This window comes from Sus scrofa, chromosome 14 (genome assembly GCF_054392235.1).
Source record: "Sus scrofa isolate SSC_HxYL_T2T_F1_AM1 chromosome 14, Sscrofa_HxYL_maternal_Yorkshire_Landrace_v2.0, whole genome shotgun sequence".
NCBI lineage: Eukaryota > Metazoa > Chordata > Mammalia > Artiodactyla > Suidae > Sus > Sus scrofa.
The window spans coordinates 131,684,712-131,709,740 of record NC_139396.1 but is presented as its reverse complement, the minus strand read 5'-3'; the positions used below and the strand labels follow the sequence as shown (position 1 = coordinate 131,709,740).

The window sequence follows — 25,029 nt, the reverse complement described above, 5'->3', positions numbered from 1 at the left end:
CAGAGGGATTAGCGAAAATCTTTCCATTCTAAAGCCTGCATTGCATACTGTTTACCAAGTTCTAGTCCCAACCCCAACCCCCCAGCTCTCACAATGCGGTCACGAGACGGCACCTCCGGTCAATCCGACAAGCACCGTGTTCTGAGCCCCTCTTGTGCAAGGCACGGCTTCCCCTGAACCCCCACATTACACCTGACTTCAGCCTCTGCAGCCCCTCTGCCCTGCCCTGCAGACACAGCCCAGGCCTGTAAACTTAGCAGGACTCGGGGGGACCTGGCCCTCCAGCCTCAGGGAGAGGATGCGTGCAAGGACCAGGACGAAAACATACGAAGCTTGAGGCCTTTTTATTGACAATTCTCCATATACACAGACATCCTTTTAGTTCCTTTCCAGTGTAAATAAAGCCCAGGTACCTAACGCTCATCTCTTCAACAGGACAAAGGAGCCCGGGGAAGGGGGTCCACCAAGGCCTGCCTGGTTCCCCAGGGACTCGCCCCTCTGGCCTGGAGCAGGCCCCCGGCTCCTAGACTGGTTGGCCTGGAGAGAAAGCCGGCCTAGGAGGATCCTTTTCTCCCTCAAGCTGCCCCCTGGGGTCCCTGCTTTGCGTACACAAACGTCTGTCTCCCAGGGTTCCCAGGGTTCCGAGTCCCAGGCAGCCCATGACTCCAGGGAAAGGTCCCAGGGCCGGAGAAGCCCCCACCCTCCTCATCCCATTCCTTATGCCACATGTTCCCAGGAACCATGAAATAAATAAATAAATAATTCCAAAAGGCAGAGCAGCTCCTGGGGAAGAAAAGGGTGCCTGAGCCTGCTCACGGCTTAGGGAGAGCCACTGAGCCCCGCCAAGTCCAGAAGTGAACAGAAAACTGTCAGAAAGAGGGGAGGGCTGATCCCAAGGGGCCTTGTCCCATAACTCACGTTCTGCTGGTGAACAGCCCTGGAAGCTGAGACTCAGCCAGGCGAGATCCTACACTTCCCAGGCCTCCAAAGGGCGAGGGCTTCAGGACCTCTGCTCAGCCCGCCTGGTCTCAGACTCCACAGGATGAGGGGCCAGGGAGGGGAATCGTAGCCTGAGGATGGGAGGAGGGGTGCCCAAAACTCTGAACAGGGGCATCTGAGTGCCCAGCGGCTACCTGGCCCGGCTGAAAACACCAGGGTAATACGTGGGCTGAGGCCCTTTGAGTTGCAGGGGCTCCCCGTGTTTTGCTCCCCTTAATGCTGAAGGATTCTGCCAGGCCTTCCTAGACACATCCTCCTCTGCGGGAACCTGAGACTTTCGACCCTGTTTCTAGAGGTGCTTTTGGTCTGCTCAGCCCTGGCCACACCCTGTGCTGGGGAAATGATGAGAACCTGATGCCTGGAGGGACACGCAAAGAGCACATGTGGGGCTGGGCGCAACTCCTTCTTTGAATTGGCTCTCAAAGGGCAAGGGGCTGGCCCAGCACCCAGCGGGAGGATAGCCTCTTTTCCCAATCGCTGACCTCTGGTCTCCCAGAGCTCCCAGGCCTGTGAGACGCCACCATTCCCGTGGAGACTGGGCCTGGCTCCCTGCCGCCCTCTAGCTTACATTCCCTGCCCAGCCCTGACCCACTAACAGCCCAGGGCAGAGCAGGGCAAACATGATTTGAGAGCAACCGTTCCCAGCCACCCGCGGGAGTGGAGACCCGCTCCAGACCCCGGCTGGAGACAGCGAGGGCGGGAAGGGGAAGCCTACCTAGCATTTGGGCCACATGTGCCCAGCACACACCGCGTGGGGCTAAGGGGCAGGGGGAGAGTGGGGTCTACTGCTGGCCCCAGGGACAGGCGCCCGCTCGGACCCTGACCCCTCTTCTCACTTGCTCAAGGTCTGGTTACACGAGGCACACACAAACACAGTCTCTCTCTGGGCTTCGGGGGCTGAAAAGGAGGAAGAACTTGGTGAGACACTTCCTCGTGCCCTCTGGCTCATGGCCCCAACTACTAGAACCACCTCCCCACCCCTCAAAGGCCCACACGGACCACCCATCACCCAGCCCACCCCTCTCACTGCCCCGGCTCACTAGCCTGCCCTCAGAGACTTCTCTTTCTACAGGGATGGGGGGCTTTGGGGCGAAGCGTGTCAACGGTGGGCCTCTCCCAGAAGGTCTACAAATTAGAAATTATTTTGGCACCAACAGAAGAGCTTTAAAAATGCTTTTTAAATGAAATACCAGAAGAAAATGTTCCAAAATATTTTAACAGTGGTTATTATCTCTGAGGGGTAAGATTACAAGATTATTTTTCTCTTCCTTCTTCTTCTGTATAGTAATTTCCAAATCTTCTAGAATAAGCATATGTTACTAGCATGACCAGAAGGATAAAAGAAATGTTCAATTTAACATTGTAACACATTACAAAGCCGTATGTAGCACATGCTCCCATTTTTTAGAACGTGCATGGTATTTGTCCCGAATGCGTCATGGCCTTAATGACCGAGGAGAGATTTAGGACTGCTTTCCTTCCTTTGGCTTTTGTTTGTTTGTTTACAATGAGTATGTATAGCCTTTATAGAAGGAAAAAAAATTACTTTTCATTCTGTTAAATGCATCACCAAGGTAACGAGAAAAAGAATGAACTGCAGGATGGTAGCTTCTCCCGGGGAAGGCAGGAGTGGCGCTGCTCTATTTTCTAACTTTAGAGAAGCAGTCATGGGTATTCATCACCACGCTTCATAATCTGATACGTCATGTATACTCTTGTCCATGCATCAAATAGTCCCGTTTTCCCTTGTTAAAGGGAGACGGAGGAGAGCCCAGGTTCCCTTGACCTCTCACTGACCCCCGCGCTTTCCCCACATGCAGCAGCCCCTCAGGGGAGGCAGGAGACTCCCGCTGCCCCCCATCCCCTGCACCACTCACCTGTGGCCCCCATGGAGGACCTGGGCACCTTGAAGGAGCAGCACCGAGAGCAGAAGCTGTTTCCACAGTTACTGCAGTTCCGCTGCAGACAAGAGCCAAGGTCAGTCTCGAACCCCCAGCCCCAGCACCTGGCGCTCCTTTCCACTGGCTGACCCCACCCAGGGGAAGTGGGACAACGGTAGGACTGGGGGTGCCCAGGCGAGGCAGGACTGAGACCAGACGGGACATCCCACTGAAAGGCTGGTGAAGGCAGGGGCACAGGGGCGGGGGCACCTGTGACCAAACTTTGAGCAAACCTCAGACCAGGCCCGAGGTGGCCCAAGGGGTCAGACCCCATCGATGACAACGCACCACTCCCCTCCCTCTCATCCCAAGTCCCCAGCAAGCACACCTCCAGGGAGACTTACCCGCTTCTTCAGCACCGAGAAGGTGGCCGAGCAGCCTGTACAGCTCCCTAAGAAACAGAGGCAGCAGCTCAGCTATGACCCAGCCCAGGCCTCTCAACTCTTACCTGCTCCTGGCTCGTCTAAATAGGGCCACTCGGGGCACCAGCCCAGCCCCAACTGCTCAGCCAGGAGCAGCGAGCCAAGTCCAAATCGAGGGACAGAAAGAGGAATTCAAACTAAGAAGGAAGACCCAATGGCCGCTGAGAATCGATGTCCCGGCCTATACACAGCTGTCACCCTGGCTCCCGCCTGGGGCTTAGAGGCCCCACCTGTAGATCCAGCCAAAACTGAAGAGCATCCAGCAGAACCGACCCCCTAGAAATCACACCACGCTGGCGGGCACCTGACAACAAGCACCTCTCAAGAGAAGGCGGCTCCAATGATCTCAGATGAAAGCCGCCCAACACGACCCCTCCCAAAGGGCCTCCTTACAAACACTCTGCCCACAGCTAAAGAAAGAAATGCCTCTGAAAACACCAGACTCCTTATTTCTGTCCTCTGAAGATCCCAGGACAGAAGCTCGGAACCAGGCACCTTCCAAGAAGGTGTGCAGGGCCAGAGGCACAGGCACAGGGAGTAGCGGGCAGGATGGGGAGAGACAGAGCCAGGAGAGAGAGATTCTGCCTAAGCTACCAGACACGACGAGACCCCAAGGTTCCAGACAAGGCAGGCAGAGGCGTCGACAGCAGCTTAGAAAACAGCTGACGGGGGGAGGCAAGGGGCGGGTGTAAGAAGAGGCGAAAGATGGGGAAGTGGGAACGGAGCATTCTTTCAGAGGCTACATCAAGGCAAGGGGGCCTAAGAGAAGCTGTGCTCACCACCCGCCCGTGCTTCCAGGAAAGTTAAACCAAAGACGGTAGGCTGCAACAAGGACTCAGTCCAATGAAGGCAGTGCAGGTGGGTAAGAGAAAAAAAATCAAAACCATGGAGGAAGCGAAGAAAGGCCACTGGGCCTTAACGACTACATCAAGCTCCAGAAGCGAAGCAAAAGCAAAAGCTGAGGAGAACAAGGAAAGTTCCACGGGCTGCCCCCAGGAACACTGACTATGATTCAATGCAGAAATCTCCATGCAGGCGGGGGCACGGAGCCAGGGAAGAAAAGGCAGGGGTCCACACTAGGCAGAAGGATGTTCACAAAAGGGGCTCAGAGAGCCCAACCGAGGGCTGGGGGCCCAGAAGGGAGCCGAACTGGGTCCTGTAAAAACCTGACGGGGGACAAGACAACTGAAGGAGATTTCTAGAACTTCGGGCCCAAAGGCCTCCTATGATCCAACCACAGCAACTATCAGCTTCAGGGCAAACTGCCGGGTCTCCTGGACCACCTGTCTGGCCAGGTAGAGGGCACCAGGCATTACCTTCACACAAAGGCCCAAAGCGATATTAGCCACACGCGGTTCCTCCCTCTGTCGGAACAGCCAGAATCCCCTGCAGCTCTTGGTAAAGGACATGCTCTACATTCAAGGTAAGGGGACCCTACGAGTTCCCGCTGTGATGTGGCAGGTTAGGGATCCAGCATTGCTGCAGCTGTGGCATAGGTCGCAGCTGTGGCTCATATTCGACCCCTGGCCCAGGAACTTCCATGTGCCACGGGTGCGGCCATAAAAACAATAAAAGGAAAGGGGACCCTGCTAGAGCAAGGAGAAACTTGAGGCCAAGGGGCTTATGGTGGATGTTGATGCTGTCAGTCAGCTGACACCCAGGCAGAGAGACGGAGAGAGAAGAGCAGAGGGTGCACCACCAACTGGTGGCACCAACCTAGGAAAGCGGCTGCTCGAGGACTCTGTCACTCACACTAAGAAGGGAGTGGGCCAGGCAGCCCACCTCTGCCTCGCCTCATCAAGGGGCATGGGACAGGGGAAAGGAGGGCCAAGTCCCCCAAGGCCACCACATGGTCTCGTGAAACAGACCCTTCCGACCCCTACCAAGTCCACCTGCCAGGGCAAGAATCAGCTGAGGTCCTCGGTTTCAGGGGAGGATGCCACGGGGGCAGAGACAGCAGGGAGGAGCCCAAGAGCACAGGGACCTGCCAGGGCAAGGGTCACGGAGCCTCTGGGACGAGGGGGCCCTTTCCACCAGCCCCCTCCCACTCAGAGGCCACAGAGACGCCCGCGAGCAGCCTGCCCTGATTCCTCCCGTGCGCCCCCTTCACCCACTGGCAATGGGAATGGAATGAGCCCCAAAGCAGCTCACTCACCTCGGCCTGCGGGAGACAGACCCAAGGGCAGAGCTGCCGCATCTGCCCTCACAGCCCAGAGCCTGAGAACACCTCAAGGAAGGGACGGCAAGCAGTCCTGAAAAACGGAGGGCTGAGGGGGGCTTAGGAAAAGAAGCATTTTCTGCCTTTGCCATCCTCACCTGACATGCCTCCCCCCCGTCCTGGTAGGGACTACCTAAACCTAAGGCCAAATACAGACACAGGATAGGCGGAAAACTAGGGCACGTCAGACACCAAGGGCAAAGGGAGATGATGAGCTGGAAAGAACAGAGCAGTCAGATCACATGACCTGGATTTGAGTCACAGCTTCGCCACGTGAGCAGATCACTCTTTTCAACTCCAGGTTACTCACCCATAAAATGGGAACATCTGAGGGGCTTTATTAAAATGCATGGGTATAAAAGTATCATTTGCCAGAACAAGAGTATTAACTATTGTGTAATGTCACCTGGGACCTCCGGAACTCGGCGGCTGCTGAGGACTAAGTGAGACAGAGGAGGCGAAAGCGCCCTGAACACGGAGCGCTCGGCAGAAGTCAGCCATCATCAGAAATAAAAGAAAGGGATCTTTCTGGAGGCACTCAGAGCAGAAAGAACCAGGATGTCTAATGCTCAGGAAACAACTGCCCTAGCTGCTGCAGGGCAGGAAAGCAGGCCCTGAGTGTCTGGGGCAGAATGCCTCAAAATAAACCCCAGGGGCTTCTCCCGGGGCACAGCCCCCACAATGCACTCTGACCAGACCTCACAGTGCTGCCAGCCCACCCTCCCACCCGTCAGCTGACCCCAGGCCGCAACAAGGTTCAGATTCAGTTCCAGGGTGACTCCCGAGGGCCCAGCTCTCCAGGCTTCAGTTTTAACTTTATCTGGCTCAGCTCCTGCTCTCCTGGTCGGAGCCAAGTCTCCAAGCCAAACTAAGGTCAAGTCTGCCCTTCGCCAAAGCTGCCTTCCTGGACCTATCACACACCTAGTAAAATAAAGACTGGCCAATCTACCAACTCGGCTGGGGAGAAGGGATGTCGGGGCTCGATCGCGCGCAGGGGCACTGTTTGCTTCAACTTGCTACCAGTCAGACTGGGAAGATCCAGACAGGCTCCAAGGCACCTGCAGGATGGACCAGGGCCTCTCACATTAACAGTGCCCCTCATGGGAGTTCCCATTGTGGCTCAGTGGTTAATGAACCCGACTAGCAACCATGAGGATGCAGGCTCGATCCCTCTCCTCACTCAGTGGATTAAAGATCCAATGTTGCCATGAGCTGTGGTGTAGGTCACAGAAGCGCTGCTGTGGCTGTGGCGTAGGCGGGCAGCTATAGCTCCAATTTGACCCTTAGCCTGGGACCCCCCACATGCCATGGGTATGGCCCTAAAAAGACAAACAACAAAAACAACAACAAAAAACAGTGCCCCTCAGGAAACACTTACTACAAACCAGCCAGCACTTAATGAGTCTTATCTCTTTTGAGACCTATAACCACCCTGTGAGGTAAGAACCTATATTATCTCCCTTTTACAGAGGGGAAACTGAGACCGGGCCCCCCCCACCTCCCCCACCTCCCCCGCAATGAAATAATCTGCTCAAGGATATTCAACAGTGCTGGGATTTGCACCAGGAGCTCAGACTCCACACTCAGCTCCCAACGCCTGCTGCAGCGCTTCCAGAAGTGAATTCCTCATCTTCCTGCGGGATTCATAAGGACAGAGGCACAGGAAGGAACCCACACTCCCTCCCTCACGGTCCCGCTGTTCATCTGCTACCTTCCCAGGGTGCTGTGGACACAGCTTTACTCCTTGCTTTTTTGGGGGGTGGGGGCTATTTAAGGGCTGAACCCACGGCATGTGGAGGTTCCCAGGCTAGGGGTCCAACTGGAGCTACAGCTACCAGCCTGCACCACAGCCACATCTGCAACCTACACCACAGCTCACGGCAATGCCATATCCCCAATCCACAAGCAAGGCTAGAGATCAAACCTGTGTCGTCATGGATGCTAGTCAGATTCGTTAACCACTGAGCCATGGATAGGAACTCTCAAACAATTTTTATCTTTTTTTTTCTCTTTTTAGGGCCATGCCCACAGCATATGGAAGTTCCCAGGTGGGAGTTCAATCGGAGCTGCAGCTGCTTGTGCCAAAACCACAGACAGCAATGCAGGATCTGAGCCCAATCTGTGACCTACACCACAGCTCACGGCAACGCCATATTCCCAACCCACCGAGCGAGGCCAGGGATGGAGCCCACATCTTCATGGATCCTAGTCAGGTTCGTTAACCACTGAGCCATAAAGGGAACTCCACTCCTTGCTTTTGTCATAACCCAGCACCTTGGGCCTGGTGGCCGGGGCACCCCAGCCCGTACCGAAGTTGTTAGTCGGGTACCGCTTGCGGAGCCGCTCCGTGAGCCTCGACACCTTGTTGCGCAGAACCTCATTCTTGCTCAGGAACCCGTTGTCCTGTAGAGCCAACTCGTCCTCTGCCGGGCACGGGGTCCCCTCGTCATCCTCCTGCAGGAACAGCTCTTTCCAGTCCTGCCCGCTCTGCGGCAGGGCTCCAGGACCTGCGTGCACGGCAGATCCCACGAGGCGCGGCAACTGCCAGCTCGGCCACTCTCCCCCGCCCAGCCCCTGCCCACCTCAGCAAAGATCCTACTTACCAGCACCACCAAGTGGGTCTCCTGCCTCCCAAGGTGCGGGGGAGAAGGAGAGAAAACAGAGAGAGATAGCAAGAGAAGGAAGCTGCTGGGAGGGGACCCCCCTCCCCCCACCAAGCAAAAGGAAGCACAGAAGCGCTACTCTGAGTTCGTCGGGGCATGTCCCTAAGGGTGACATTAACAGAGGCCTCCATAAAAGGGTCCCAATATCAAATAAGCTTGGGAGAAGCTGTGTACGACTGTTTGTCAAACTGGGTGAATGAATTTGGTGGGTCCTTATCTCAGAACAGAATGGAACAGGAAAGAAGAGATCCTGCACAATGCATTTTTTGGGAAACTTTTGTTTCAACTAAGTTTCACATATTTCACAGCCAGAAATGTGAACTCGGTCAGGATGTGAAATGTGGGTCATGAACAAAAATGCCTGAGAGCCCATGCCACACATCGCCTCTCCCACCACCACCAAGACTCAGAGTCCACAGTCGTCGGTTCGCATCTTGGAGAAACCTTAGCAATTCGAAGTATAAATGCCCACATGGAAGAGGCTAATACATCAGGGAAGTGGGCTGGGTGTAAGTCGTAGGCCTGGCGAAAACTCCCAAGACCTCCACTTCTTATATCCCCTATTTTACAAAAGGACATGAGGAGAGGTGATTTCCTACTATAAGAAAAGTCAAAATGCAAACATGACAATAAATGAGAGCCGCCACCAGGACTCAGTGACGGTGGATGACAGGAAGCGGTGGGACTCTGTGACTTCTATAAAGGAGACCGTCACTCCCCAGCTACACTGACTGCTACCATCTTAGGGCTCCCAGAGCTTCTGAGTTTTAGTAAAACTAAAAATCCAGGCTCTTCACTGCAACCCCTCCATTTTAAAAATATTTTAAAGCTCTGTGTGCCAAGTAAAATACTTTCCTCAAACTTCCAGTGTGAACCATTGTCCTAAAATCAGGAAGACTGTTTAACTTTCTCTGACCTTGCACTTGGCCATGCAACCACCTTCTCTAGTCTCCCATCCTTACCCCTCAAAGGGACACCTTATGGCCCTCCCCCTTCAGAAGAGCAGAGACCTGGCGGTGCCCCCTCCAAATCTGCCTTCCCCACATCAAAGTGCCAAGACCACGGTCTCCAGCCCAGGCAGTGAGGGACCCGCCTTCCCCAGCAGGGCGTTTCCCAGAGGCTTCCAGAGCCATCCCTGCCCCAGGGCACCCAGGACAGACGCCTAGGTCAGCAAGAGGACAGGTGGAGGTTCAGGGGCACCTTTCAACCAGTGAGTTCTAGCTCAGAGCAGGTTCAGCTCCTCACGTGGATGCAGGAGAATTTTAAAAACCTAGACTTGGAACGTGAGAAGCCACACAGCTCCAGGACCACCCAACTTCTGACCTGGTCAGCTGAGGGTGCCGGGGAGGGCCACCCACCTCAATCGCATCTTTAAACTCCTCGTCGGGCTCGGCCTCCTCGGCCTCCTCCACACTGCCCGGTGTGAGGTCCTGGGAGAGAGACGTGTTACAGTCAGAGAGAGCCGGCAGCCCTGCTCCCAAGGCAGGGCCACCTTCCCTAAGCCAGCATCCAAGTTTCACAAAACAGTGGTTCATGCCTCAGTGGAAATGGCACCACTGCCAGAAAGAAGGAAATCGCAGGAAAGAGAGCAGTCTCTGTGGTGCAGCGGGTTAAGGATCTGGCATTGCCGCAGCTGTGGCACAGGTCTCAAGGGTGGCATGGGTTTGATCTCTGGCCCGGGAACTTCATAGGCCGTGGGTGCAGCCAAAAAAATAAAGAGAGAGAGAGTAAAAGCAAGGGCAGGACGACAGGAGCAAAGCCAAAAAAGGGCCTGCAGTGGCTAGAGAGCACAGTGATTGAGAGCACGGGCTCTAGAACCACGGGGCCTAGGCCTGAGTCCTTGGTCAACCACTCTGCCTCAGCCTTCTCTTCTACCAGGAGAATAATCTCCTTCTCAGAAAGAACCTACACCTCATGGGCTCGATGTCTATAAAGTACTTGGAACAGCAGAGTAAGCACTCGATAAAGCACAGCGTAGCTCCTGTTATTACAATGACTACTATAAGCACCGCAGAGGAGACTGGCCTGGGAGGGAGCAGGAACTACAGGAGGCCAGCCCAGAAGCTATGCAGTGTGAACAAGCTGCTAACAGGAAGGCCAAGGCCAGGATCCTGCCCGCCACCGCAGGCTCTGCCCTGGGCTGGGGGCACTCACCTCCGTGGGCGTGGGCGCAGGTGTGCAGTCCGGCAGCGTGCCCTTCCCCCCAGCATCTGGCGGTGAGGGGCTCTCGAAGGCACTCTCTTCCTGCTTGGGGTTCATGCGTCGCTGCAGAGATGCCCGATATTCGGACACCACTGCCCACGGCAAGAAGAACGAGTGGGAGGCAGAAACAGGATGGCATGAGTGGTGCTCTGGGGGTACCCACTGCTGCTGCAGCTGACTGGCCTCCCCCTCCCCTCCAGCACCCCACTCTCTGCTGAAGGAAACAGTCGCCCTCCTTACTCTGAACAAGTCACCTGACCTAAGCCTCATAAGTAAGATAGATATACCAACACCGACCCCATGAGATTGTTAAAGAGAGATTAAATGTGGTAAGTGCTTGATAAATCATGGCTTCTAAAATTAATTTCCAACCCCAGGGAGGAAAACAAGTACAGCAATCACCCAAACATATGTTCAGGCCCAGGCTTCTATGACTCAGAGCCTCTCCAGACTGCCTCACTGCTTCAGAGCCCAGGCGGCAGACGGTGCTCTGGGATCTCACAGAGAGGAGGCAGCAGCCGCGGGGGGCTGAGTCCTAGGAGACAGGTGGCAACACTGGGGAAACATTCCTCCCTCATCTCCCAGAAGCCACCATGTCATGTAAGCAGTGGTCATCTGCCTGGGGAAGAGAAAGGAACCCCTAGCAGCAGCCCACCCTGTATCCCACCTAACATCTGAGGGCCAGGGCACCACTGATCAAGGGATGACCCTAGTGTGGTGCTGCCCCCTTGTGGAAGGTGCAGCAAACAGCTGATCAGCTGCTGCAGAAACAACAGGGAGCCTAACCAGCCCTCAAAGAAGGCCTGGGCCCCATGTGTCAGGCTCTCCAGGGCTTACCTCGGAAGAACTCCACATTCCCCAGGAAGAGCATGCTGTTTAACAGGGCAAGGACCCAGCACAGCGGCAGCAGATATAGCATGCAAACCGTGCCCAGAAGAGCCCCATAGAACCTGGATGGACAGAGAGGAACCACAGGATGAGAAATCCGAAAGATCTGAAGGAAATTGGTTTAGGGCACACCCAGTAGGGATCTGGTGAGAAACGGCTCTGGGAACAGCTAATGAGCTGAGAAGATCTGCTAATCAAACACGTGGAAAATAAAGTGAGGAGGAAGGATTAACCACCACCAACAGGTCACAACTGACATGGGGGAGGCCAGAGGTAGCCAAGGCTGGGGTCACCTAAACTGGTTCAACACACATCACTCCTCAGGCTCTAGACTCTCGAGTCTAGAATAACACAGACTTGGATCTGAATCCCGCTCTGCTAGTTCTCGCTGTGTGACCTTATACAAGTCCCCTGGCTCCAAGTTACTTCCTTCACGTGCAAAATGAGGATGAAAACAGTGCCTTTCTCATAGGATTACTACCAAGAGGAAGACAGGATCACAGGAGGTGCTGACCGCAGTGCCTGGCACTAGGGCAAGACTTCTCACCAACACCATGAGCTACAGAGCATATGCATATGACAAACTCTAGGAGGCAATCCAAACACAGGATCAGCTACTGTATCAGGCTGAGAGATCACTTGGTGAATTATTTTTCCATCACTAAAATATTGTGGGATCTGGTGTTGGCATGAGCTGGGGTGTAGGTCACAGACTTGGCTCAGATCTGATGTTGCTGTGGCTGTGGTATAGGCCGGTGGCTGTAGCTCCAATTCAACCCCTAGCCTGGGAACCTCCACATGCTGTGAGTGTGGCCCTAAAAAGCAAAAAAAAAAAAAAAAATTGATCACACCAAAAAGGGGTCTACACAAAGCAGTGTGTTCAAGCCCACAAGCCTACGTGTGGGTCTGCACACAAGAGCCCAGGCTCTGCTCCCCTGAGCTAGGGTGACAGGGGCCCTCCCAAGGCAGCTGGCTAGCCTGGGGTCCCCAGGGCAGTGATGGTGGGAGTGGAAGGGCACTCACTGCGAAGACACGGTGGGGTTCTCCCAATGCAGCACGCGGTAGGCGGCTTCGCAGGTGCAGCACAGGCGGCTCAGGAAGGCCTCCAGTTGGATCAGGCTGTAGACGCAAAACAGCAGGTTGTGCAAGCTGTACACCCTACCTCACCTGCTCCTGCGGCATGACAGAGCTCCAGGGCAGCAGAGCCCAGGACTCCACAGGCGCAGATGGTCAGGGACAGCCAGTCTCTTCAAATCTACTAGAGGGTCAAAGAGCTCAAGAAAACTTCATATATTTCAGCCCCCTTTTTGGAATCCTTGCTCAGGTTCCTGCTTTAGTCTTTCCCTAGCTGTTGATGTCGGGCTGGTTACTTAACTTTTCCAAGGATGCAGTTTTTCTCTATAAGATGAGGAGCACAGTACCCACCTCACAGACACACCGGAGCTGTGAGGACAAACAGCAGGATGCCGATCAAGGTGTCTCCACCTGAGGTGTAAGGGAGCTTTCACTTGGGGAGTTTTTTTTTTTAATGGATGCCCCCAAAAGCAATGAGCACATGTCTGTACAGTGACACCCAGACCTTGGTTTCAGGAGGGCTCCTTAGGAAAATGGCTAATTCTAGAGCAGAGCAGGGAACATGTAAGATGACTTTCTGATGTACCATAAAATAAGGAAGCCCTCGAAAATGACGAGAAAAGAAAATGATGAGGACATAGCTAAAGAACACAGGCGACAGTTCGAAACAGCTCCATCGCCAAATCTAGGACAATACGAGATCAAAATTAATGACAGTAATAGATTATAACCCACTGAATAAAGTAGAGAGTCTTGAGTTCATATTGATAATAAGAAGGAAAAGTTCTTATAGAATACCAGGTAATAATAACAATTAGAAAACCACCTTTGGAGTTCCTGTCGTGGCTCAGTGGTTAACGAATCTGACTAGGAACCATGGGGTTGTGGGTTCAATCCCTGGCCTGTCAGTGGGTTAAGGATCCGGCGTTGCCATGAGCTATGGTGTAAGTCGAAGATGCGGCTCAGATCCCGCATTACTGTGGCTCTGGCGAAGCTGGCTACCGCTCCGATTAGACCCCTAGCCTGGGAACTTCCATATGCCGCAGGTGCAGCCCTAGAAAAGACCAAAAAAAAAAGAAAAAGAAAACCACCTTTGGAGTTCCCACTATGGCACAGCAGAAACAAATCTGACTAGTAAGCATGAGGATGCGGGTTCCATCCCTGGCCTCCCTCAGTGGGTTAAGGATCTGGTGTTGCCGTGAGCTGTGGTGTAGGTCGCAGACGCAGCTCGGATGCCGAGTTGCTGTGGCTGTGGAGTAGGCCAGTGGCTGCAACTCCAACTCAACCTCTAGCCCAGGAATCTCCATGTGCCACAGGTGCGGCCCTAAAAAGCACACAAAAAAAAAAGAAAAAGAAAAAAGAAAAAAAGAAAGAAAAAGAAAATGATCTTTGCCAAGATCATAGTAATAAATTAATGAAGGCAAGACCTATCAATGTATTTCAATGTAGTGGGTGAACGTTTGACGAAGAACGAGATATGTACAAAGTCTCAGAGTATCCGCCCTTAGATTACTAACCCTAAGGGTAAAATGAATGGCTATTTTACACTGGAGACACCTTCACAAAGATGATCAAAGTTAGTATCATGTACCTTTTGTCACATTCCTGCCAAAAATGCAAACCTGAATCTGATCATGAGGAACCAAATTACCACAAATGGAGGGAAATTCTACAAAATAATAAACTTGTTCTATTTTAAAATGTCAAGGTCTAGCCAAGACATGGAAGCAACCTAAATGTCCATCAACAGAGGACTGGATAAAGAAGATGTGGTACAGGAGTTCCCGTCATGGCGCAGTGGTTAACGAATCCGACTAGGAACCATGAGGTTGCGGGTTCGATCCCTGCCCCTTGCTCAGCGGGTTAACGATCCGGCATTGCCGTGAGCTGTGGTGTAGGTCGCAGATGCGGCTCGGATCCCGAGCTGCTGTGGCTCTGGCGTAGGCCTGTGGCTACAGCTCCAATTAGACCCCTAGCCTGGGAACCTCCATATGCCGCGCGAGCGGCCCAAGAAATGGCAAAAAAAGACAAAAAAAAAAAAAAGAAGAAGAAGATGTGGTACAGATACACAATGGAATATTACTCAGCCATAAAAAGGAATGAAATAATGGCATTTGTAGCAACACTGGTGAACACAGAAATTATCATGCTAAGTGAAGTTAGTCAGCCAGTGAGTGGCAAACATCCTATGCTATCACTTATATCTGGAATCAAAAAAAAAGGATACAATGAACTTCTTTGCAGAACAGATACTGACTCAGAGACTTAAAAAAACATATGATTACCAAAGGAGACAAGTTGGAGGGGAAGGGGGAAGGGCTGGGAGTATGGGATGGAAATGCTGTGAAAAACTGGGTTATGATGATCGATGTACAACTATAAATATAATAAGATTTATTGAGTTTAAGAAAAACAACAACTGTGGGGGGAAAAAAATGTCAAGGTCATGAGCAACAAAGACGGAAGAACTACTCCAGGTCACAGGAGACTAAAGAGACATAAAAACTGGGAGTTCCCGTCGTGGCGCAGTGGTTAACGAATCCGACTAGGAACCATGAGTTTGTGGGTTCAATCCCTGCCCTTGCTCAGTGGGTTAACGATCCGGCGTTGCCGTGAGCTGTGGTGTAGGTCGCAGATGTGGCTCAGATCCTGCGTTGCTGTGGCTCTGGCGTAAGCTGGCAGCTACAGCTCCGATTCAACCCCTAGCCTGGGAATCTCCATATGCCTCGGGAGCGGCCCAAGAAATGGCAAAAAAGACCAAAAAAAAAAAAAAAAGAGAGAGAGAGACATAAAAACTAAATGCAATGTGAGTCTGGACTGGATCCTAGATCAGGAGAAATTTATTTAAAAGACCTTATTAATACAACTAGCAAAATGTGATCATGAACAGTTATTAGAGAATAGTACCCATGTTAATGTTATCAATGTCAATTTCCTAATGTTGATTACAGGACTGAGGACAGATAAGAAAATGTCCTTGTTCTCACAAAATACACACTGAAGTATTTGGGGTAAATAGGCAAGATGTTTGTAACTTACTTTCAAACGGTTCAGGAAGAAAAAAATAATGTTTTAGTGTAGAGAGAAAGATAAAAGCCAATGTGGCAAAATGTTAATAACTGCTCTATCTGGGGAAAGGGCAAATGGGAGTTCTTTGTAATATTCTTGGAACTCTTCTGTAAGTTTAAAATTATTTCAAAGTAAAAAGGTTTTTTGAAAAACTGCAGATACCCAGGCCCCACTCCAGATAAACTGACTCAGAATTTCAGAGGTGGGGCCCAGCGCTCCACCTCTGGAGGTGGAGGTTTTCTGGAGCTCTGTAGATGCCTCTGCTGCCTGGGGGTTGGTGGGGGGGATGAGAACCCCTGCTGTGTGTCAAGAGAGCCACTGAAAATGCTACCGTTAACATTACCCAACAGTCTTAAGGTGCTTCCTCAGAAGGACCAGCTCTGTCACATGCAGGAAGTTCCCCCACAGCGTAGTGATGATGACTAATATTTACTGAACACTTCCTGGGTATCAGACACTCATTTTAGTCTCCACAACCACCTATGAGGTATTATCCCATTTAACAGATAAGGAACCTGAGGCCCAGGAGGGCTGAGCAACTTGCCCTAAGTCACACAGCAAGTAAACGGAAGAGCTGGGATTTGAACCCAGGCAGTGGCTCATGTGTCCAAGTGCTTAGTACAGACTCCAAACTGAAATCAGCTACCTCTGGATTCCCATCCCAGCTGAGTCACTTCCAGCTGTGTAAGCCTTTTTCCTCATCCATAAAGGGAGGACAATCATAGTAGCTACTGCCTAGAACTGTTAAAAAGAGGAAAGGAAATAACGTTCATGGTTTGCCCAATATAGCAAGCACTCGGTGTGGTGGCAGCTAGTACTGTCACTGTTCCTCACCTCCCTGGCCCCTTCCATACTCACAAGCTCTTCACCTCAGCCACGGCCTCGGGACGGGACAGACGCACTCTCTGCAGGTCCTCCTGCCTCACGCTATGGTACTTCCTCCGCATCAGCTCAGACTCGGGCAGCCGTGCCCGGCAGACCTCCTGCAGGTAGCCCAGCAGGGCGGGCACTGAAATCATCAGGGCGCCCACTGAGTACCATGCACCTAGAGGAGCAAGAGCACTGCAGATAAGCACGGAGCAAGGGCCAGGAGCCTCCGTTCACATGCTCACCTCCCCGCCTCCTCCAGGGCTCTGCCCGAAAAGACCTTCCCCAATCACTCGGTGTGAAACAGTAACTCCACGCTCACTCTCCAGCCCTAAAACCCAGCTTCAGATTTCCTCACAGAATGTATCACCACGTGGCAGATTACAGGTATGGTCACTGGCTCCTCCATGAATACAGACTCCTGAGGGCTGGGACTTTGCCCATCTGGTCACTGCTGTAGCTCCAGACCATTTTAAAAAATATTAAATACCCTACACTAGCATATAACATACAGCAGGTGACTCGAGTCTGGAATCTGGACACTAGGAGTTCCTGACGATTGACTTTCTGACCTCTGGGCCACAGGGGAGATTGGGAGCCTTCCTCTGGAGCTAAGGATAACACAGACCACTGTGGATTGAGAAATGGTGAGGCTGAAAGAAAATCCAAAGAAGGCACTTCTTCCATGTTCCATGGTACCCCCCAAACAAGCTAACAGAGAACTGCAGAGTAAATGTTGTTAAACACCTGCCATCTGAACTGATTTATTTTGGAAATACATTCAGAAAAATCTAAGAGCCTGGGAAGGATACCTGAGTTTCAACCAGGCAAAGAAGAGTCCCACTAAGACACAGAAGATAAGGTCCTATGTGAACTGGGTTTCTTCTCAACCCACTGAAACCACAGGAAGCAATGGAGACACGTGAGAAATGCAAGAATAAAGGACCCAGCTCCTCAGAACATTCTGCCCCAGGTCCTTTATTTTCCCTTGAGTGGCTGGGCTTTTCCTGCAGCCATCTGCCAGTTCCAACCGAAAGGTCTGGATCACAGCATATCTTGTCATGAAAGGTCCCCAGGAGCTACTCCAGCTACCCGCCTGTCCACCCACCAACCTCAAAGGCTTCATGCCACAGACCTCTCACCACTGGTGAATGCCCAGCAGCCCCCGCCAGGTTCACCAGCTGAGCCACTGAAAATCAATAGATGTGGCAAAAATTCCTGATCAGCTCACCTTTCTGGTACCTTCACCCCATGTCTTGTCCCCAAATGATCCCAGAAACCAAAATGGGAAAAGGTTAATGCATTAGCATTCAGTCCAGAAGGAAACAACAATAATAGTTATAATGTACTGGCTGCTTACTCTGTGTTGGGAACCGTTAAGTATTATACATAGATCATTTCCTTCCTCACAACTATCCTCTGTTATTACTCCCCCTTTAGAGATGAGGAAAATTAGGCCTTAAATAGGTTAAAGAACTTGTCCAAGGTCCCAGCCAGCCCAGCCAGGATTCCAACCCAGAGCGGATCTCTCAGGAGGCTGTGTTTTGACATCAAGCAAACATGGAGGTAGGCCAACTCCAGGGGTAGACAATGACTCCTTCAGCCGCCTCTCAGAATTCCTCCCCACATTCATGCACAAAAAGCCCCTGGCTCCTGGAAGCAGTTCTTACCCTCGTTCAAGGTGAGGAACAAGATGTTGAGGCCCAGGCAGGTCAACAAGGAACACAATGGCGTCTGCCACCTACAACACAGACAGTACTGGTCACTGAAGGCGACCACCCCTCCAGCCTGAAGGGGAGACGGTGCACAGGAGGGTCAGCAAACCAGGAGCAAGGGCAGGGCCTGGAGCTCAGAAGGTCAGGGAGAAATGACAAGTGGGCCTTGCGCTTGGACAGGCAACCTGGAGAGGAACCCAGGTCACATCTTAGGCCCCAGGGTGAGAAAAGGCAAACTCTCTGAACAAGAAGACCAGCACAACTTTCTCCCAGGAGGAAGAACAATTTATAACCTCATCTGTTAATGTTATAACCCAGTTGATACTGTCTAACCTGTGTTTTATAAGGTTCTATTCTCTTTAAGAAGTGCTGATGACATTCTTCATTAAAATGTTCCTTTATTCTTTTTTAGGCAAGATAATATTGATATGGAGTTCCTGCTGTGGCACAGTGGTTAAAGGATCTGGCACTGCCGCAGCTGTGGCTCATATTCAATCCCTGGCCCGGGAATTTCCATATGCTGTGGGTGCTGCCATAAAATAAAAAAAAAATTTTTTAAAGAATTGATATGTAATATGTTCTTTTTTACAACTTCCTAAGAACATATATACTCTGTGCAAGATTCATCTAATATGGAAATTGAGAGGACAAAATGTGAAGGAGTTCTTTGACCCAGTTTGTGACTTTCTCATCTTAATTCTGTAATTCTGAGAGTTTGTAGTGGGTTTTTTTAGCCATGCCTGCAGCACGTGGAAGTTCCCAGGCCAGAGATCAAACCTGCGCCACAGCAGTGACAACACCAGATCCTTAGCTTGCTAAGCCACCAGAGAACTCATGGCGAGTTTGTTTTAAACATACATTAATTCCACAAGAGAAAATAAAAGATTTCATTTTAGAGAGTTTTCGTCGTGGCTTAGCAGAGAAAAATTTGACTAGTGTCCATGAGGATGCAGGTTTAATCCCTGGCCTTGTTCAGTTGGTTACGGATCCAGCGTTGCCATGAGCTGTGGTGTAGGTTGCAGACAAGGCTTGGATCTGGCATTGCTGTGGCTGTGGTGTAGGCCAGTAGCTACAGCACGGATTTGACCCCTAGCCTGGGAACCTCAAATTGCCGTGAGTGCAGCCCTAAAAAGACCACACAAAAAAAAAAAAAAAAAGATTTCGTTTTAGAATGTTAGTAAAGACAAAACCAGGGTCAGCATCCTTACAGCAAATATGCTGGAACAAACTGGAACAGACAGAAGCAAACACAGATCCAGCTCCTACCACCATCAAATGGCAAAGCAGACGCCCCCAAAGACAGAGGAAAGAAAACCAGAGACGGATTGCTGAAGACAAGCAAACACCGCTGGCTTAGTCCTTGATAAAGAATATTTAATAAGGAAAAGGGAGCACAGGTCTAATAATGAAGCCATTGACACCTATATTCTGAAAAGCAATGTCCCTGTATATTAGGTGGGCCTTCAGAAGAGAGAGTCATATAGAAAAAATCAACAGGTAAGTTGCAATGTACTGAGAACTTCAATGCATTTCCTTCTGCTCTAATTTGGGTATTTCAGAGATACAAAATGAGGTTAACTAATTTATGGGCTGCTTTTATTTTTTTAATAAGAGTTATGAGTAAGGGAGTGAAATGACCTCTCTCTGCCTTTCTCTTAAAATGCTATACACTCCAACTGTAATCACGCTAATTAGGCCTCAGAACCATCTAGTGGCTGCTACCACTGTTAAAGCAAATTAAAAGTCAGGTCTAAGGCCAATCCTATCTCAGAAATAAAAACATCACACCATCCATTGAGGTTGCTTTTTTTAAAAGCATCTCCCATTCTATCTGATGTCTTTACTGGCACTCTGGTCGTGGAGGCCCACCTCCTGGAGCAGCTGATCCCAGAAGAAAGGAGTCTTTTAAAAAATCTACTGCAGCTCCAAGATTCAGACCTCACAGAAGCTTAAGATCAGATTCCTCTTCAAAGTCAAATCCTCTTTACTAAGAAAAGAACAATCAACTGCACAAGCTAATCTGACAGCCGCTTTCACAGACCACTGCTCCAACTCCAGCAGCAAGGAGACCACAAGCTCCTGAGGGCTTTTTAGACCCAGTGCTCCTCCTCCACCCAGCTTAATCAATCCCATCATATTCACAGATTTCTAATTTCATAAAATAGCAAAAAGGAAAAGGAGACAGGCAGGATACATTTCACCTTTGTGCTTTGCTACAAAAAGGCAAAACACACATACATACACACATACATACAGCTGCATGCGCACGTGTGTGCACACCCTAGGCAATGGAAAACACCAGTTTTCCAGAGAGCACAGCCCTGTGCTCTCTGGAGCCCACACTCTCCTCTAAGGAGACCAAAGTACATTTCAGCTAGTTGTCACGGTGGGATTATAAAGCGAGCCCCACCTCACAACATCTCCCTATTTCTATGCCAATAGCACATTCATCTGTAAGTGCAGACCATCACTCAGGAACATTGACCAGCTCATCCTAGGGATGATGCCATAAGTTCGGGGGGTCCTGAGAGGAACAAGAAAAATTTCAGTCCTCTGTCAGTTAAAAATAAACCTCCCAGAGTTCTCATTGTGGCTCGGTGGTTAACAAATCCAACTAGTATCCATGAGGACGCAGGATCAATCCCTGGCCTCACTCAATGGGTTAAGGATCTGGCATTGCCGTGAGCTGTGGTGTAGGTCGCAGACACGGCTCAGATTTTGCATTGCTGTGGCTGCGACACAGGCCAGCAGCTACAGCTCCAATTCAATCCCTAGCCTGGGAACCTCCATCTGCTATGGGTGTGGCCCTAAAAAGACAAAAAAAAGACAAAAAATAAATAAATAAAAATAAACCTGGAGTTCCTGTCTTGGCACAGTGGTTAACGAATCTGACTAGGAACCATGAGGTTGCAGGTTCGATCCCTGGCCTTGCTCAGTGGGTTAAAGATCCGGCGTTGCCATGAGCTGTGGTATAGGCCGAAGACGCAGCTCGGATCCAGCGTTGCTGTGGCTCTGGCGTAGGCTGGCGGCTACAGCTCCGATTGGACCCCTAGCCTGGAAACCTCTGTATGCCGAGGGAGCGGCCCTAGGAAAGACAAAAAAATAAAAAATAAAAAAAATAAACCTTCCAGGAGTTCCTGCTGTGGCGCAACCTGATGGCAGCATCTCTGCAGTGCCAGTTCGATCCCCGGCCTGGCACTGTGGGTTAAAGGATCTGGTGTTGCCACAGGTGCAGCATAGGTCACAGCTGTGGCTTGGATTCAACCACAGGCCTGGAGGCTTCCATATGCCATAGATGTGGCCATAAAACTTTAAAAAAAAAAAATTTAAAAAAGAATGTCTGGTCTTTAGGACAATCAAGTTTTGGAGTTCCCTGGCAGCTCAGCAGGTTAAGGATCCAGCATTGTCAATGCTATGGTTGCGGGCTTGATCCCTGGCCTGGGAGCTTCTGCATACCACAGGTGTGGCCAAGGTGGAAAAAAAAAAAAAAGAATCAGGACAACCAGGTTTCATGTTACTCTCACTACAATGCAATATTAGGAACGTATGACCTCTGTAAAAGAAAAAAACATTTTTTGTTTTCCTTGAATCTAGCCCAACCTTTAAACTTAACTTCCAGTCTGCACCAGGAAGAAGCAGCAATCAGGCAAATCTAGGCACGAAACTCTCCAGGATACTCAGCTGAGTCTCCAGCAAGTCAGTGTCATGAAAGAGACCATCTGAGATTGTGAAAGACCTAAGGGACAAAATAACCACACAGAATGTACAGTGCTGGACTGGAGCCTGATTTGGCCAAAACAATCATAAATGACCTTCTTGGGACAAGTGAGGAAATCTGAATATGAACTGGATACAGAATGATATCAAGGAAGTATTGTTAATTTTGTTAGGTATGATGTTACTTTCTTTTTTTTTTAAGTCCATATTATTTAGAGACAAACCGAAGTATTTAGGGAGCAGAATGGCATACATCTGTAATTTTAAATATTTTAACATAAGAAATAAAGTGAGCTGAAAAGAGAAAAAAGAAAATTATCAAGGATGAAAATCAAAGCAGAATGGGAACAAAAAATTTTGAGATCCATAATCCTAAAGGATTAGTGAAAATGGTACCTGCTTATTCATAGGTATTTGTATTTCCTTATCTTATGTTCAAGCTTGTTCCCTAAATCTAATATTAATTATGCTTAAGCTGGCAGGGTTGGGGGGGGGAAGCCTGCTCTAGACATGGAAGGTCCAATGATCAAGGCTAGCTAGCAGTTCTAAAGGATGAGTTTATTCAGCCACAAAGAAGAAACCATGGTGAAAGGCCAGATAGTTCCCAGCACCTGCCTCTCCTGGGCTGGGCATGAGATACAGGATGCCTGGAATAAGCCCAGAGGCCCAGTGGATCTCCCAGAGCTGCTCCTCACTAGGGTAGAATGGACAGCCCAGCTGCTGCCTAACTAGCCAGTGCAACCGCAGAGCTGGTAGGCAGAGGGCCCAGCAGGTCAGAACAACTCTAAGTAAAATCTGTACCTGAGCAAATACCGGACACCATCACCAGCATCTTTCAAGGGTTCCAAGTAGATCTCCAGCCTCTTATAGGACACGACCAAGTTGAAAAGATCAAATGCTGGGGACTTGGTAGGAGCAGGAGGAGACTCCAGCGAAGCCTCAGGATTCACGCTGGGGCTCACCTCCAGCCCATACACCTCACGCTCTGAGGTCTGCATCCTGTAAGCATAACAATTTCTGATGTTTGCAATGCACTTCCAATGGCCAACACACTTCTACTTGCATTATTTCAAGTAGTGGTGCCATGATAAACCTCTGAGGTAGGCAGGGCTACAGGTGGAAAGTCTGTTTCACAGAGGAAGACACTGACATTCAGCAAGCTGAAGTGATTTACCCAGAGAGAGCTGACCCTTGAACAACATGAGTTTCAACTGCACAGGTCCACTTAAATGTAGATTTTTTTCCAATAGGAATCACCACAGTTCTACATGATCTGCAGTTGGTTGAATCCAAGGATGTGGGATTGCAAATACAGAGGAACGGCATAGACGGAGGGCCTATCGTTAAGTTATACTCTGTTTTTTTTGTTTTGGTTGTGGCATGCAGCAGCTTTATGTGGGATCTCAGTTCCCATACCAGGGACTGAACCTGAGCCACAGAAGTGAAGGCACCAAATCCTAACCACTGGACTACCAGGAAACTCCTGTACTCTGATTTTTGACTTCACAGAGTCAGTGCTCCTAATCTCTGTTATTCAAAGGTCAACTGTACAAAACCCTGCTCTTCTGCCTCTCCATTTAATGTTCGTTTCCCCACAGAGTATAAACCATAAGACCAAGCACACATGGTTGCTGGGGGAGGTAGCCTGAGGTCTCAAGAAAAATGATGTCCTGAAATATTTTTCTCTTTATCTGGTTAATTCCTACTCATCCTTCAGGTATCAATTTAAACATCACTCCCTTGTTCTGAGAAGTTTTGCCACCACCCCTGGTCTGGACAGGGAGACCCTCCCTAAAGCATTTATCACGCCAAAGCAAAACTCCCTGCTTTCTTGCCAGTCTGCCCCTCTTAACTTTGAGCTCCACCAGGTCAAAGACCATGTCTTCCATTCACTACTGTGTCTGCATAGAACGGGCATGGAATAAATGCTCACTGAATGAGTGGATTAACTGCCCATCCTCCAGGACTCCAGAGCTTTCTCCAGCCCCACTGCATCCTCCACTTTCTGTTCCCAACTACCTCCTGAGCCACTTCTGCCCATCACCCTTCCTTGCCCCCCACCCCCCATTTAGCCCAAGAGGGCAGTCATTGCCTTCCATAACACTTCATTCCCTTCGCTCCTCTGAGGAGGAGAGCTACAAGAACTCTCGCCCTCTTTCCTAAATTTCAAAGTCCTACCCAAAGACTAAGCAGTAAAGGAGACAAATTCTCAGAGCACAGCAACAAAAGCCATGCGAGGGGCTGCGAAGGGAAAGAGCGGGGAGCGAGGCGAAGGGGGGGGGGGCGGGCAATTGAAGGACAAGGTAACAAAGGGGCCACCAGGAACCCGAAAACTCCGCAGGTGGAGCTAGGATGAAAGGACCCAGAACAGACGTCAGGTAAGAACCCAGGAAGGGGTGAAGCACGTCTGCTTTGTCAGGGGCCTAACCACCACCTCTACAGCCCAGGAAACCTGACGGGGCCCCTAGGCCCAAACCTGGGAAGGCCACACCCAAGGTCGCTGGGCCAGCCGGTGGCGGCCCCCACCGAGTTCTGGCGCCCAACTCCGCACAGTCGGCGAACACAACAGGGTGGGGAGAGGGTGGCACCTCACCTACCCCGTCGCTGGGTTGGTGGGGGAGGGGCGGGGACGGCGAGGAGGCACTGATAGGGCGACCGGACCCTGGGCCGTTTCCTCAGGCTCGCCCCACCCCGACAAGGCGCCTCTTCCCCAGGCCGCTTTGAAGTCTCAAGACCGTGAACTTCCTCCGCCTCCCCCGCCGCCGCCGCTTCCGGGACACGCTGCTCTGCGGCGGCGTGCTCTTGACGTCATCGCGCCTGCCCCGCCTCCGGCCCCCGCTCGCGGGTTTAGCTCCGCCCACCCCAGGACAGGTGAGTGTTCGCATCCACACTGCGCCTGCGCCTGCGTGCTTGCTTTTCCTCGTACCAGGTCCTGAGCGCTTCAACTCTAGTCCCGCCCGACTGCGGGTCGCAGTCTTGCGGAGCCCTGGGAGAGCTCGCTTGGGGATCTTGCCCCTCGCAGCTCCCGCCTCGCTCTGGATTCTTGCAGGGAACAGTTAGAGAGAAGCTAATCTGAGAATGTACGTCTGCGTCCTCCCCATCACCAACTTTGGCACTTACCTCACCCCCTAGGGACCCTGAGCTTACAAAAGGCAGAAATCATATCCTGCATGCCTGACGCCTAGCAGAGAATGCCATTCCGTTCAGTGTTTCCTGAGTAGTACCGTGAGCAAGGGCCTGGGCAAGCCTTTCCCA

At 51.0% G+C, this 25,029-nt stretch overlaps 1 protein-coding gene across 15 annotated transcripts; it reads right to left on the bottom strand.

The window, feature by feature from the left end:
- Window positions 1–325: 325 nt before the first annotated feature.
- On the bottom strand, window positions 326–24,510 carry ZFYVE27 (zinc finger FYVE-type containing 27). Of its 15 annotated transcripts, none has more exons than XM_005657447.4 (13): window positions 24,372–24,510; window positions 22,576–22,773; window positions 18,013–18,083; window positions 16,334–16,520; window positions 12,356–12,451; window positions 11,282–11,394; window positions 10,397–10,536; window positions 9,601–9,672; window positions 8,183–8,203; window positions 7,889–8,033; window positions 3,284–3,330; window positions 2,877–2,958; window positions 326–1,896 (listed from the first exon to the last, which is right to left on the bottom strand). In XM_005657447.4, the coding sequence occupies exons 2-13, from the start codon at window positions 22,770–22,772 to the stop codon at window positions 1,832–1,834; spliced, it is 1,236 nt and encodes a 411-aa protein (XP_005657504.2). In that variant the 5' UTR covers window position 22,773; window positions 24,372–24,510; the 3' UTR covers window positions 326–1,831. The 15 variants fall into 15 exon arrangements, with proteins under 15 accessions (XP_005657504.2, XP_084851152.1, XP_084851157.1 ...); XM_084995022.1 differs by lacking the exon at window positions 326–1,896 and adding an exon at window positions 2,159–2,299 and having other exon boundaries at window positions 24,368–24,510; XM_084995021.1 differs by lacking the exon at window positions 326–1,896 and adding an exon at window positions 2,159–2,299.
- Between the last annotated feature and the right edge of the window lie 519 nt (window positions 24,511–25,029).